We start from the raw sequence: 15,747 nt of genomic DNA, 5'->3' as shown, positions 1-15,747 counted from the left end.
AAGCTCCCTCCCTTGCCAATTAGATTGCTAAGAGAATGTGGGGTCAGAGATAGAGAAGAGAACCAGGTGTAGATTTTTGTGTGAAAAGAGGTAGGGTTGATTCTGATATTGATCATGAATTACTGGGCTGAGCTTGTGTTTAGTGACACCGTCCGTAATTCTTCGTTGTACCTGTGGTTCCTGCTGCAGCAGTTGGACCACAATCTAACTAGAATTTCCAACTGTACAGTTCTCTGATTCTGCGTCTGCCTGCTTCAGCCATGTCCTTGCACTCTGCTCTAGTTGATAGTTTCAGGGTCCTGGGGCAGGAAAGAAACTAGATCCCACAAACTTGGGAGTAGGCCCACCTCTGCTCTTTTGTGCATCATTCTATTTATACTACTAGTGGCATTTGTTGGGAGACAATGGAGTTACTTATATTGAAATGACAGAAGGAAAAGATTCACAATGGGCAAACACCCATTTCCAGCCTCTTGAAATGGAAAGGGGAGTTGATCTCACTGAAATGGAGGTACAAAAGCTGGAAACGGGGCCTTGCTTCGTTATGTAATTTATCTTTTATCACCTAAGAGTAAGCTTCCTGGCTATCCCTTTCACTATGGCCCTGAGCTAATTTTCTGCTACGCATACAGCCTGTTTGCTGAAAATGGGACTTTTGCCAGAAAGGTTTAAAACTACAGTGGTACCTCGGGTTACATACGCTTCAGGTTACAGACTCCGCTAACCCAGAAATAGTACCTCGGGTTAAGAACTTTGCTTCAGGATGAGAACAGAAATCGTGCTCCGGCGGCACAGCAGAAGCAGGAGGCCCCATTAGCCCATTAGTGGTGCTGCTTCAGGTTAAGAACGGACCTCCGGAACGAATTAGGTTCTTAACCCGAGGTACAACTGTATCAAGCTGAAGTGGCAGGGGAATCCTTTCATTAATTTTCAGGAAGTGGGTGCCAGAGCAATGCCATTGAGGTTATAGAACACTAACATCACAAATACACCTGTTAGAGTGACTGAGCAGCTTATGATGTATTTTAGGAAAGTTTTTTATGTGGGAACATCATCTCTTGTAGGGGTTTTGTGTCATATTCAAATGAAGGAGGCTGCCTCTGGGTTTATCAGAGTAGAATCTCTGAAACGAAACCCTCTTCAGTATCATGGTCCTAATCCCCACATGGAATCCTTTCAGATATCTTGTGCATGAGGTGGGATCGTCTTCTATAACCCACACTGCTTTTATGTCCACTATTCTGTACCAAACACTACTTAGTTTCCCCATCTTGGCTCAGAGCCTTATGGCATCAGCATATAAACAGCTAAACTTTGTGTGCCTGTATGGTTGTCATGCCATTTTGTTTGCCATTGCATGGTTCTATCCCACCCTACATGAATGATCCGGAATAGGAACACCCCAATATTTGTCCCCATTTCTCCTCAGTAATTAACAAATCTAAGCCTCAACTCCACCATCTCTGCTGTCTTGTCTAGTTTTGACCCCCAAGCATGTTGTCAGAAGAACTGGGAGTATACTAACCAAGGTACTGGATTTCAACTTCCTAACAAGCTTCTTGGAGGTTTGGACTCATCTGGGAATGAAACCCAGACTGTCTAGATCCTTAGCCCAAAAAGTACTGTATTTTTCGCCCTATAGGACGCACTTTTCCCCCTCCAAAAATGAAGGGGAAATGTGTGTGCGACCTATGGGGCGAATGCAGGTGCGCACCGACCCCTCTCGCTCTCCAGGCTTCAGGAGAGCCCCACCGCCAGCCCCGCAAGCTCGGGGGACAGCGCGGAGGCGCAGTGCGCCCAGGCATAGCTTCGTGCAGCTTTCCGCAAGCCGTGGGAGCCCGGTGCTGGGCTCCCAGGCTTGCGGAGAGCTGCATGTTCTGGGGGAAGCTTGGGCTTCCCCCACCCCAGCCCCGCGCCTGGGGGGGGAATAATTCCCCCCCTTTATTCCCCCCCCCCAAAATTAGGTGCGTCCTATGGGCCATCGGACAGGAGAGCCCAGTTTAAAACCAGCAGCCACAAGAATGAGAATGCAGGTGTGTGGGTGGTGCAAAGCCAAAAGATAACCAAGGAACATCACAAAATAAAAAGATTCCTTCCAGTAGCACCTTAGAGACCAACTAAGTTTGTTACTGGTATGAGCTTTCGTGTGCATGCACACTTCTTCAGATACATCAGATACAAGGAACATCACCTCACTGCCAAACAGCCAGAGGAAACAGGCATTTTCTAAACAAGAAAATAAAGCAGTTTTTGTGCCAAACTGACACGTTTGAAAGGTTTTATTTCAACAGCCACAAATGTTCTGAGATTTACTCATAAGAGAAAAGTACAAGTCAAGATCAAAATGAACAACGCAAACACAACCAGAAAAAGAGGAGGAGCAGGGAAGGGAACTGAAAGACCTGGCCAAGTTGCTTTATATTTACAATACTGAAAAACTAACTACAAGACTGCTAAGCATCAGCTTATCAGCTAAGGGTGTGTGTGTGTGTGTCACTTAAGACACAACTTTGTGGAATATGGAATATTTACAGTCTGTCTAAATAGCTTAAATGAAACCTTGTTAAAAGCCTCCAGTTCTAATATAAAACTATGGGAAACTAAAAGTCCATATCCCCAGGTATGAACAGTACACAGAAAGCGATAAAAGAAACTTCTAAAAGAAAGTGAAGCTGCCATAGTAGTGCAGGGTTGTAGAAGAAGACACTTATTGTATGCATCCTTCCGCCTCCAAAACATCCACAATATGTGCAGCAGCGGGGCGCTTTTCCGGCTCCTCCATCGTGCAGAGAGAAAACAGCTCAATGACCTTTTGATAGGAAGAATCCAACTCTTCCATGTTGAGTGGTGGCCGAGTCCCAAGGGCAGCGTAATAAGCGTCTTCATCAAAGTCATCTTCGTCAAAAGAAGACTCTACGGAGACATGACAAACAGACCAGAGCAAGCCAGTCACCAGATGAAATAAAGGCCCTCACGGTTGCTACACTGGTATCGAAGGAGGAGGGAAAGGGGATAGAAGGAGAATGCTCTAGGAAAGGCACAAAATTAAATCACTTGAGGATCTTTTTAAAATGCAAAACTCAAGCGGACTGTTTTACACACACAAAAGTATTTCTCTTATCCTCTGGAAGTGTTAAATAAGTACAACAGTAAAAGTTGTATTACCGTATTTTTCGCTCCATAAGACACACTTTTCTCCTCCTAAAAAGTAAGGGGAAATGTCTGTGCGTCTTATGGAGCGAATGTGTGGTCCCTTGAGCCAAATTGCCCAGGGGCGAAAAGCAGATCGTGCTTTAAATTTTTTAAAGAAAGAGGGAAGGGGGTGTTGAAACGAAGCCGCTGAGCAGCTGATCGGCAAGCGATCGGGAGGGAGATAAGGGACACTAGTGATAAAGGAGGCTGCCTGGGAGGGGGGAGGTAAAAGCACATGGATCCTCAGGAAATTTGCATTGGGTCACCCCAAATTCACCATCAGATCACAGAGCATATCCATGGCTGCAGCCTGCACCAAAAAAAATCACACATTCCCTGTTTCGTGGGGCCGAAATGGCGCAAAAACATGGTTACAAAGCATGGATCCACATGGATTTTCAGGATTTTTGATTTGGGCTACCCCAAACTCACTGTCAAATCACATATGTCTGTGGCCACAGCATGAACCACAAAAATCATACATCCACTGTTTCATTCAGAATATTTTTTTTCTTGTTTTCCTCCTCTAAAAACTAGGTGTGTCTTATGGTTAGGTGCTTCTTATGGAGCGAAAAATACGGTAAATCTTTAAAGTATTAGGCTGTAAAATAATGCTCAAAAGTCCCTAGGCCAGAGCCTGTTCCCCAAGACCATAGAAAGCTTGGCCCAACAGAAAGCCAGCTTCATGAGCAAGTCTGTGTGGGAATGTTCAGGGACGCAGGAGAGGATATATTGTCTGATTATATCCTTATCCAACTTGTGTTAACAAGTTTCCCAATTTCAGCAGAGTAAAACATTCCCCTTCATTTTAAGTTTGCAATGGCAGCGTTTGCTCAGGCTCGCTAAAGCCTCTATAATAACTATTCTGGTAATTTCCCCTTATTCCCTCATAAAATATAAGAGACGACGCAGTCTTTTACAAAATTATAAAAAGAGTTTACTCACGTTCTGTTCACAATCAGATCCCAGAAGGCAGACTTAAGCTTAATGAGATAACATACACTTGGAATCTATCTTATAGGAAGATAGTCCCTTTGTCCTCTCTTGGCTGGGAGCCAAGAGGGCATCTTTCACTCAGTAGATGTTGCTTCTTCGATGCATGTGGTGAAAGAAAGAAGGAAGAGAGAGATGGCTAGCTACCCTGCCCTGTGCTTTTAGCATTACCTGCACAGGTGAGGCCACACCCACCTCCAGTCACATGCAGAGGAAGTCTGTCCCAGCCCAGAAGGAAACAGGAAGTTTACCTGCTGGCTGGACAAACATCCCTCCCCACGTGTAAACATGTACACTCTAGGAATGTTGTACTTGACTGCTCTTGCGTTTCACATCCCACAGTCTGCACTCGGCTGGACCAAAAGGAAGCACAAACACACCTTCATCTTCTTCCTCCAGGTTAAGATGAGGTATGGAGAGAGTCATCATTTCCCAGAGTGTAAGCCCAAACGCAAAGATGTCAGCCTTGTCGGTGATGGGGCCATCTCCCTCCAGAGTTTCCTTGGGCTTCCAGGGCTCCGTGCCAATATAACGAGCTTCTGGGTCACTCACTGCATGGAAACAGATAATCCAAATCAAGATATCGAGAGTCATCCTCATGAGCTGGCGCACACCTCCCAGTTGCCAGGAGTAAAACAGAGCAAAGGCAGACGCAGAGATGCAGGGGCAGAAAGCAGAAGGGAGGATGCAGCAAAGAGGACTGGGCCATTGAGACAGCAGCCATAGGACATTAAAAGATGCCACACATACCCGTCATATTCTCATCCAGAGGCAGTGAAACACCCACGTCGCAGATCTTTATTGACTCAAAGTCACCTTTAATGACAACATTGGAAGATTTGATGTCACCGTGCAGCAAGTTCTTGTCGTTGTGTAGATACTGAAAGGCAGAGGTTGGGATGAGTGCCTTGCTACTAAAGGGAATCAGAACCGAAAGATAATTTCAAGGCAGGTGTGGGCTTTAATGCAAGTCTCTCTTCAGGAAATGCCTCTCAAGTTTTCACCTCAAGTGCCAAGCACTGTTAAGGCAAAGAGTAGAGATTCAAGGCCCCCCTGCTTTTCAGGATCCTGCCCTAATTCACTCAGGATCCTTGGAACACACATCTTGGAAAGGCCTCATCTTTAAGCAAAGTAGATGCTGGTAGACACCCCAATTTAAAATCCTGCAATGTGGTACCTTCAAAGGAGACAAATAGCGTCAGTACAGTGGTGCCCCGCAAGAAGAATGCCTCGCAAGACGGAAAACCCGCTAGACGAAAGGGTTTTCCGTTTTGGAGGTGCTTCGCAAAACGAATTTCCTATGGGCTTGCTTCACAAGACGAAAATGTCTTGCGAGTTGCTGCGATTTTTTTTCGCTCCCCACCCCCTTTTTCTAAGGCACTAAGCTGCTAATAGCCTTTTAGCAGCTAATCCGCTAATCCCTTAAGCCTTTAATAGCCGCTAATAGCTGCTAAACCGCTAATAGCGCTAATCCGCTAATGGGGTTGCTTCACAAGACGAAAAAACCGCTAGACAAAGAGACTCACGGAACGGATTCTTTTCGTCTTGCGAGGCACCACTGTAAGTGATTTCAGTGAGTTAAAGCAGCTTGCGATGGTGCCAGCATTGCCAAGAGACAAAAATGTTAAAAAGGCATGTGACCAACATAAGGTGACAAGCCAGATAACTCACCTAGCTAACTGGAAACCCCCCCCCCATGACTTCCTCAGGACACCTCTGCCAAATTCCTCTCCTTCTGTCAAGTCATCCCTACTCAACTGTCCTCCTGAAATTCCTGCCCTGGTTCCATGCCGCTCTTTGTAAATAGGGGCCACATCGCTTCCATGTGCTATACATAAGTTATTACAGTGGTGCCTCGCAAGACGAAATTAATTCGTTCTGCGAGTTTTTTCGTAGAGCGAGTTTTTTCGTCTTGCAAAGCACCACGGCGGGGAGGGGTGGGGAGAAGCAGGGCAGCTGCCGCAGCCGGTCCTTGGACTCACCCGCGCTTTGTGGACACCGCGAAACGCGGCTGCTGGAGGGCGGCGGGGCTCAGGAGCACGACTCTGGCTGCAGCGCTGGCTGCTGGTGGCAACGGCTCCTGAGGGGAGCGCGCGAGGGGGGTGGGCAGCGGCGCAAGGCAGCCGGAAGGTCGGCCGGAGGAGCCGTCAGCAGGAAGGTGGGAGGGAGCCAGAGGAGCGGGGAAGCGAGCGTGCGACCGTCGCCATGACAGGAGAGGCAGGGCTGTTTCGTCTAGCGAAGCAAGCCCTTTGGAAAATCCGTCTTGCGAAGCACCTCAGAAAATGAAAAACCCTTTCGTCTACCGGGTTTTTCGTCTTCCGAGGCATTCGTCTTGCAGGGTACCACTGTACTGCTGAAACTAATTGACTGTACAACAGACCACCAGCCTTGCAGCAGTGGACATTATATCACCTGTCAGGGGACTGCCGTCGGAACAGGGGAGGGAGGCAGGGGTACAAAGAGCCTCCGAAACTCCTGAGGAGTTGTTCCTCTTCCTGCGGTGGGGAAAGCCACACCTCCAGTGGAGAAGAGAGGGAAGGGGCCAGCCAAGTGAGGAAAGGGCTCGAGGATGCTGCTGAGAGCCCCAGCACCCCACCTCGCCAGGCTGGCCAGGAGGGATGCACGCCACTTCCGTCGCCCAGCTTGCGCAGAGGGGTGAAACGCAAGGAGGGGAGGAAGAAGAAGAAGAGTTTGGATTTGATATCCTGCCTTTCACTCCCTTTAAGGAGTCTCAAAGCGGCTCACATTCTCCTTTCCCTTCCTCCCCCACAACAAACACTCTGTGAGGTGAGTGGGACTGAGAGACTTCAAAGAAGTGTGACTGGCCCAAGGTCACCCAGCAGCTGCAGGTGGAGGAGCGGAGACACGAACCCGGTTCCCCAGATTACGTGACTACCGCTCTTAACCACTACACCACACTAGATCTCCTAGGAGGAGACTTAGGGTGCCGAAGTTCTTACGTTGGGAGAGAAGCCGGAAGGGGCCACTCCCGGATTCTGCAAGAGACTGAGACAGACATGAACTTGGTAGATCTGCACTGTAAATACTGTATTTTTCGCTCTATAGGACGCACCAGACCACAAGACACACCTAGTTTTGGGAGGAGGAAAACAAGAAAAAAAATATTCTGAATCTCAGAAGCCAGGAAAGCAAGAGGGATCGCTGCGCAGTGAAAGCAGCAATCCCTCTTGCTGTTCTGGCTTCTGGGATAGCTGCGCAGCCTGCATTCGCTCCATAAGACGCACACACATTTCCCCTTACTTTTTAGGAGGGAAAAAGTGAGTCTTATAGAGCAAACAATATGGTAGTTTGCGCAATAAAACCTGTAAAAGACAGGTTGGAGTCCTGCCTGGTTACTCACAAGCAACCACCATCAGCATCTGACATCACCACTCTGCATTCTAAGGGGTTTTCCAACCAGTCTCGCCCAGTCCAATTCCGTTTGCCCCCTTCACAGCTTGTTGCTCCCACTGTGAACTGGACCCCCTAGGGACCTCTTATCCCTGGCACTCCAACCTCGGACAGTCACTTCCCTCTGAGAGACTCTTCCCTTTGCTTCAGAACCAGAGAAGCCTTTTAGCCAAGCTAGTTTTTTCGAGACCAATGACTCTCCCGTCGCTACAGCATCACATGCCAGCCTCCAGAGACCTACCTTCAGGCCCCTTGCCATGTGCAAGGCAACTTTCAGGATGGTGGCAGCTGGAAAGGGCCCCAGATGTTTTGTGTTCCTTTCTTCAATTAGGTCATTGAGAGACTTTTCTCCCCCGTATTCCATGGCCAGGCACATGCTCCCATCTTTAGCTTCTGCAAACGCACGGTAGCCTTCGAAGACAAGCGCACAGCCATTTGCTTATGGGCCAGAAAAGCTATCTCCATTTAATACCAGCCCACATTGCAGTTATTCCCAGGTTTTATCCTTGTTACACAATTTCCCCCATGTTCAAGTATTCCTGTTTTATTGATGAAGCTTCTAGCGCTGTTTCAAAACAAGATAAAAGATAACACATATTTATAATACACTCGTACCTTGGTTTTCGAATGTAATCCATTCCGGAAGTCTGTTTGACTTCCCAAAACGTTCGGAAACCAAGGCACAGCTTCCAATTGGCTGCAGGAGCTTCCTGCACTCAATCGGAAGCTGCGGAAGTCGCGTTGGACGTCCGCATTCCAAAGAACGCTTCAAAACTGGAATACTTACTTCCAGGTTTTCAGCATTCAGGAGCCAAAACGTACAAGTACCAAGGCATTTGAGAACCTAGGTACAACCGTAATGGTATTAAAAGTACACCTTGGATAAAAATAAGGATAAAATAAAATAAAAATGATAAAATTTTTGCAACTACATATGCCTCCCTAGGACGCGGGTGGCGCTGTGGGTTAAACCCCAGAGCCTAGGACTTGCCGATCAGGTCGGCAGATCGAATCCTTGCGCCGGGGTGAGCTCCCGTTGCTCGGTCCCTGCTCCTGCCAACCTAGCAGTTCGAAAGCACGTCAGAGTGCAAGTAGATAAATAGGTACCACTCCGGCGGGAAGGTAAACGGCGTCTCCATGCGCTGCTCTGGTTCGCCAGAAGCGGCTTAGTCATGCTGGCCACATGACCCGGAAGCTATACGCCGGCTCCCTCGGCTAATAAAGCGAGATTCTATGATTCTATGAGATGAGCGCCGCAACCCCAGAGTCGGCCACGACTGGACCTAATGGTCAGGGGTCCCTTTACCTTTATGCCTCCCTAGGGAGAAAAACGGGGCACCACTATCAAGAAGGCTCTCAGCTCATCACCCATTTTAACTCATGGCAGAGAACGTGGAAGAGCATCCCAAGATCACTTCAATAGACAGGCAAGTTGGTAGGGTGCTTTGCAATTCCCAGCCACTAGTTGAGGCAGGTTCCCTATTCACATTTTACAGCTAGGGAACAAAAGCTGTTTGGACATCCCTGAATAATTTAGAAGAGCCACCTCCATCACGTTGGCACCTAAGTCCTCATGGGCTTAAACGCAGGCTTCTTCAACATGCCATAGCCTGGCAGTCCGCAGCTGGTCTACAACCGCCAACCCTGCCCACTGCTACATTCCCATGGGACAGAACAGTGGGCCCTACTCTTTAATGCCAGTTATGGCTGGCCCATGAGGCTGCAGGCTCCTGCATGTCTGCACATAGGGAAATATCAGCCTGGGAAATATCAGCCTGGGAAAACCCTTTGAAGGTGACCCGGAAACTACAACTAATCCAGAATGCGGCAGCTAGACTGATGACTGGGGGCGGCCACCGAGACCACATAACGCCAGTCTTGAAATACCTACATTGGCTCCCAGTACATTTCCGAGCACAGTTCAAAGTGTTGGTGCTGACCTTGAAAGCCCTAAACGGCCTCAGTCCAATATATCTGAAGGAGCGTCTTCACCCCCATCGTTCTGCCCGGACACTGAGGTCCAGCTCCGAGGGCCTTCTGGTGGTTCCCTCACTGCGAGAATCCAAGTTGCAGGGAACCAGGTAGAGGGCCTTCTCGGTGGTGGCGCCCACCCTGTGGAACACCCTCCCACCAGATGTCAAAGAGAACAACAACTACCAGACTTTTAGAAGACATCTGAAGGCAGCCCTGTTTAGGGAAAGTTTTAATGTTAAATAGATTATTATATTCTGTTGGAAGCCGCCCAGAGTGGCTGGGGAAGCCCAGCCAGATGGGCGGGGTATAAATAATTTTTTATTATTATTATTATTATTATTATTATTATTATTATTATTATTATTATTATTAACACTCCTCTGGCTAATAGGTCTGAATGAGGACCCCGCATTCCCCCCCCCCATTCAATGCTTACCCACAATGTTTGGGTGTTGAAGGGTTTTCAGAATCTTGGCTTCTTCATTCAACCTTTGCTGATATGTCCTTCTTCGGCTGGCGTCACATTTGAGATTGATTTTCTTCACAGCCCAAGGAGAGCACGAGATACCTTTGGGAGACCTGGAAGCAAACTATGGAAATCAGAGAACGGGATCTGGGCAAACCAGATTTCTTGGACCACAGTAACGTGTTTCCTTCCTACTCTGAGGACGGCCGACGTAGCAGATTGAATCAGTTTTAATCAGAGGCCATATTATTATGACATTTAGGAGGAAACGGCACATATTTCTCTTACCCCAACCCTAGATCAGGTGCTCTGACAAATCCAGAATTAATTTTACTATAGTATGTCTCTAAATACACTCCAGTCCAGAAATCCTTTCAGATCCTCAGTCAATCCAGATTGCAGTACATTGTAAGTACATATTAAGAACCACCAGGAGACGCCACATGAATTAGCCTGCACAGCAGTTAAGTGTTTCCACCATCTGAGCCACAGGGAAAGACAACTCACCCAAATAGGCATATGGACCCAGGGGAGACTGCCTTCTCTACCCCAAATCTGGCAGGTGCTTTACTAAACCAAATATTCCTGGCAGCCTTTAAATTACCGTATTTTTTGCACCATAACACTCACTTTTTTCCTCCTAGAAACTAAGGGGAAATGTCTGTGTGTGTTATGGAGGGAATGCCTACAGGTGGCGGGGGGGGGGGTCTGCTGCAGTCGTGAGCAGAGGATCCATGGTTCCCCTTCCTTCCCTCCTCCGTGGCTCGCTTTGAAACAGCAAAGCGGGAGAAGAGACGCTGAGTGGGGAGGAGAGAGGGACAGAGAGGAGATGAGCCGCTTACATGAGTGTAAGCGGCTCCTGTCCGGTTGGTTCCTTTAAAGCAAGCACGCTCTCTGTCCCTCTCTCCTCCCCACTCAGCTCGCTAAATAGCAGCAAAGTTTTTCAGCTCGCTAAGCCGGGGATGAGCGGGGAGGAGGGAGAAAAGCAGAGCCTGCTTGCTTTAAAGGAGCAAAGTGGGAGAGGAGAGGAGCCTTCTCCTCTTATACCCCTCTTCTTCATTATTAGCAGCATCCTTCTCCACACACCCCACGCGTGCTCCTTGTCCCTTGAGTGCTTTTCCTTCCCTCCCCACTTAAAACGTGGTTACAAAGCATGGATCCACATGGATCCTCAGGATTTTTGCACTGGGTCACCCCAAATTCACCATCAGATCACATAGCATGTCCATGGCTACATCTTGCACCAAAAAAATCACACACCTACTGTTGCCTGGGGCCGCAGTGGTGCAAAAACGTGGTTACAAAGCATGGATCCACATGGATCCTCAGGATTTTTGCATTGGGCTACTCCAAACTCACCGTCAGATCACATGTCTGTGGCCACAGCATGAACCACAAAAATCATACATCCACTGTTTCGTTTAGAATTTTTTTTTTCTTGTTTTCCTCCTCTAAAAACTACGTGCGTGTTATGGTCGGGTGCGTGTTATAGAGCGAAAAATACGGGTACTACCCTTGAGAGTATCTGTTTCTAGAAGCAATTGTTTTATTTGTTTAATTGCACTTGTTTGATTTTGAGTTTTTAACTCCAGTGTGCCCTAGGCTCCTTAGGGAGGAAAGAGCAAGATAACACATTTAATAAATACATATTCTTTCCCAGCCCCCAGCAGCATAAATCCACTCCACTTGGCAATATCAATCTTGCTGCTTGAAGTCCCCACCATCCTTTAAGACAACTTACCTTTTCATAAGATAAACATTGACTCCAGTTCCATACCCAAGCTTCTGCATGAAGGGAGAGGCCGGAATAGCTATTGAGGGTGAAGAGCCACTCTGCCCTGTATTTGCAAAAACAGAGGTGTTGCTTTTGTTATTACACATGCAAGAAAGATTGCCACCCCATGTAAAAAGTAGAAAACCCAAGAATTACCAACGATAGAAGAATGGCAGATGAAGATGATGGATTTTTCGGAGCTGGCTGACCTGACCGGAAGAGTCCGCGACCAGAAAGAGGAGGAGTATCAGGAAGAGTGGATTAAATTTAATGATTACTTAGTTAAATATGTTAAGTTAAATTAACTGAAAACAGCTTGCAGATACTTAATTGGCTTAGGATTTTATTTATGTTAAGTGATGAATTAATATGTTTAATTCATAATGTGAAGATTTAAGGGTGTTAATGTTTAAGTTAAACTTTATAAGAACTGTGATTTGGAAAACCGTTAAAAGGATATGCAATGAAATTCAACCAAGGGGATGCGAGGACGGTCACTTAACAATGTTAATAAGTGTGATTTTTAATAAGGCTATGACTTATGTTTGTTTGTCTTATTTGTTTTGTTTAAAATGTTGTGAAAATCAATATAAAAAAAATTGAAATAGAAAGATCGCCACCCCATGTGTTTTTCATCTACAACGGAACAGTAACACACCTGACTTTCTTCCCCTTCTTAAGGATGGCAAAGCCCCTCCTGTTACAAGTTTTTCAAACAGAGCAGGGTATGGCAAGACTCCATTTGAATCCTTCTAACCAGCTTTCCCCAAACTTGTGCCCTCAGATGGTCTCCACTTGCCCCACCCACTATGGCCAATGTAGTCCCAATATTTAGAGATCATTCACTCACTGCCCTGGAGGAGAATAGCAGCAGCAGCGGCGGCAAAACAAAAACCTCTCATCAGCTTCTGCCAGGGAGATTTAGCTAAAGCAGGGATGGGGTCTCCGTGGCCCTCAAGATTGGTTGGATGCCAAATCCCATGAATCCAAGCCAACGGCCTCGGTCCTGTATACCTCAAGGAGCCTCTCCACCCCCATCGTTCAGCCCGGACCCTGAGGTCCAGCTCCGAGGGCCTTCTGGCGGTTCCCTCATTGCGAGAAGCCAAGTTACAGGGAACCAGGCAGAGGGCCTTCTCGGTGGTGGCACCCGCCCTGTAGAACGCCCTCCCACCAGATGTCAAGGCAATATACAACTATTTTACTTTTAATAGACAACTGAAGGCGGCCCTGTTTAGGGAAGTTTTTAATGTCTGATGCTGTATTGTTTTTAATATTCAGTTCGAAGCTGCCCAGAGTGGCTGGGGAAACCCAGCCAGATGGGAGGAGTATAAACAATAAATTATTTATTATTATTATTATTATTATTATTATTATTATTATTATGTGGCCAGTGCTCAGATTCTGGGCCACAGATCCCCCATCTCTAACACAGAGGGAAACATCTATAAAGATGTTATTTATTATAGAGGGAAACATTTATAGTTAAAACGAGCACCCAATTTTGCCTGTAACACTCCCTAACACAGGTTGACAAAGCACAGCCTCACCTGATCTCTTCACCCCAGCTGGCTTGCTAGGGGTCTTGAAAGCAGTTTCTGCATCCATGGCTGAGAATTATTCTGTTGGGAGAGAAAGAAGAGTTTTTACAGTCACAATTGCTCTCCCCACAGTTACGATCATCGCCATTACCTACCCACCGTTCAACTCTTAAGTTCCCAGGATGGGTTAGGGCACTTAAAACCCCACGTTAAAAGCAGTTTTAAACAACTTTCAATCATAAAAGTTAAAGGTGGCGGTGGTGGGGAGTTTGGGGAGCATTCGAGGTGTGGGTGTGTGGGACCATAGCTGTCAACGTTTCCCTTTTTCAAAGGGAAATTCCCTTATTCCGAATAGGATTCCTCGCAAGAAAAGGGAAATGTTGGCAGCTATCGTAAGGGCTGGGGCTGGCGCAAATCCACTGCACCCCACTTCCCCATACATGACCACCACGACCCCTCAATCCTACGAACCCCCCCCCCCCGATTTGCCACGTCCCGGGGAGGGCGCCTCTTCTTGATTTCTAATTTCCACGGGGGCTGGAAGGAAATCCCTAAACGAACCGCCCCCCCTCCAGCCAGGGTCCTTTGCAACCCCCAAAATAAAAAGCTGCAGGGGAGGTTTGGGAGGATCTGGGGGGGACAATTAGGAGAGGAGCTGGGGGGACAGTTAAGGGAGGATGGGGGGGACAGGGGAGGAAGTGGGGGGACAGTTAGGAGAGGATCTGGGGGGGACAGTTAGGGGAGGATGGGGGCAGAGGAGGATCGGGTGGGGGCAGTTAGGGACCAGGTCTTACGAGCCCCCAAGGCCCTGCGCAATCCAAGGACCCCCCCATCATGACCCCCCTTCCTTGGGAACTAGGGGGGGCAACGTCCTGGGGTCGCTTTTCCTCCCAGGCATTTTATTTGAAGCTGGGGGGGTGACCCCCGCACCACCCCCCCGCCTGCTTGGATCTTCCCCCCACCTGGGAGATCCGGACGCCGCCCTTTCCCTGCGCAGCTGCCTCCGTTTGAATCTTGGCGGGAGCGAGAGAGGCGCCGACGGTGGCCTGCGAGGCTCAGAAGGGGGCGGGGCCAGGGGAGGAGATAGAGATAGGAAAGGAGGGAAGACTGAAGAAACCCCAAATAAAGATTCATGGCAAGAAAAATTGATGGTGTTATCATAGAATCCTAGAGTTGGAAGAGACCACAAGGGTCATCGAGTCCAACCCCCTGCCAAGCAGGAAACACCATCAGAGCACTCCTGACATATGGTTGTCAAGCCTCTGCTTAAAGACCTCCAAAGAAGGAGACTCCACCACACTCCTTGGCAGCAAATTCCACTGTCAAACAGCTCTTACTGTCAGGAAGTTCTTCCTAATGTTTAGGTGGAATCTTCTTTCTTGTAGTTTGGATCCATTGCTCCGTGTCCGCTTCTCTGGAGCAGCAGAAAACAACCTTTCTCCCTCCTCTATGTGACATCCTTTGATATATTTGAACATGGCTATCATATCACCCCTTAACCTCCTCTTCTCCAGGCTAAACATGCCCAGCTCCCTTAGCCGTTCCTCATAAGGCATCGTTTCCAGGCCTTTGACCATTTTGGTTGCCCTCCTCTGGACACGTTCCAGTTTGTCAGTGTCCTTCTTGAACTGTGGTGCCCAGAACTGGACACAGTACTCCAGGTGAGGTCTGACCAGAGCAGAATACAGTGGCACTATAACTTCCCTTGATCTAGATGCTATACTCCTATTGATGCAGCCCAGAATTGCATTGGCTTTTTTAGCTGCCGCGTCACACTGTTGGCTCATGTTAAGTTTGTGGTCAACCAAGACTCCTAGATCCTTTTCACATGTACTGCTCTCAAGCCAGGTGTCACCCATCTTGTATTTGTGCCTCTCATTTTTTTTGCCCAAGTGCAATACTTTACATTTCTCCCTGTTAAAATTCATCTTGTTTGTTTTGGCCCAGTTCTCTAATCTGTCAAGGTCGTTTTGAAGTGTGATCCTGTCTTCTGGGGTGTTAGCCACCCCTCCCAGTTTGGTGTCATCTGCAAATTTGATCAGGATGCCCTTGAGTCCATCATCCAAGTCGTTGATAAAGATGTTGAATAAGACCGGGCCCAAGACAGAACCCTGTGGCACCCCACTAGTCACTCTTCTCCAGGATGAAGAGGAACCATTGATGAGCACCCTTTGGGTCCGGTACTGATTTATGTACTGAGTTGAACTGGATCCAGAAGGCAGCAGTCTGATTGGTCCTAGAACAATAGGATCCAGAATGCAGCAGTCTGATTGGTCCACAGGAGCCACCCAATCCAGCTCCAGGTGGAAGTGAATCCGCAACCTGATTGGCCTACAGGTGAATCCCGGAATTAGCCAATCACGTGCAGCCTATTGTGTAAATAATGTATATAAAGCAGA

The 15,747-nt window shown here is 47.7% G+C and overlaps 1 protein-coding gene across 1 annotated transcript; it reads right to left on the bottom strand.

Moving 5' to 3' along the window:
• Nucleotides 1-2,261: 2,261 nt before the first annotated feature.
• On the bottom strand, nucleotides 2,262-14,378 carry PBK (PDZ binding kinase). Its single transcript, XM_083432768.1, has 8 exons — nucleotides 14,311-14,378; nucleotides 13,358-13,429; nucleotides 11,778-11,874; nucleotides 10,007-10,149; nucleotides 7,838-8,007; nucleotides 4,936-5,065; nucleotides 4,566-4,736; nucleotides 2,262-2,913 (listed from the first exon to the last, which is right to left on the bottom strand). Exons 2-8 carry the CDS (start codon nucleotides 13,413-13,415, stop codon nucleotides 2,708-2,710), a joined length of 975 nt encoding a protein of 324 aa, XP_083288894.1. The 5' UTR covers nucleotides 13,416-13,429; nucleotides 14,311-14,378; the 3' UTR covers nucleotides 2,262-2,707.
• Nucleotides 14,379-15,747: the final 1,369 nt, after the last annotated feature.

Source organism: Podarcis tiliguerta, assembly GCF_965153285.1.
Source record: "Podarcis tiliguerta genome assembly, chromosome: 3".
Lineage (NCBI taxonomy): Eukaryota > Metazoa > Chordata > Lepidosauria > Squamata > Lacertidae > Podarcis > Podarcis tiliguerta.
Note: the sequence above shows the minus strand (reverse complement) of the source record. Positions and strands in the feature narration are given on the sequence as shown.

What these genes read in the sequence shown, in the direction of transcription:
- PBK (XM_083432768.1), bottom strand. Translation starts at nt 13,415, where the DNA reads ATGGATGCAGAAACTGCTTTCAAGACCCCTAGCAAGCCAGCTGGGGTG. An exon ending in TCAACACCCAAACATTGTGG is followed by an intron (nt 8,008 to 10,006) that starts GTAAGCATTGAA and finishes TTGTCTTCGAAG; the next exon opens with GCTACCGTGCGTTTGCAGAA. An exon ending in ACATGGCAAGGGGCCTGAAG is followed by an intron (nt 5,066 to 7,837) that starts GTAGGTCTCTGG and finishes TCTGCCTTTCAG; the next exon opens with TATCTACACAACGACAAGAA.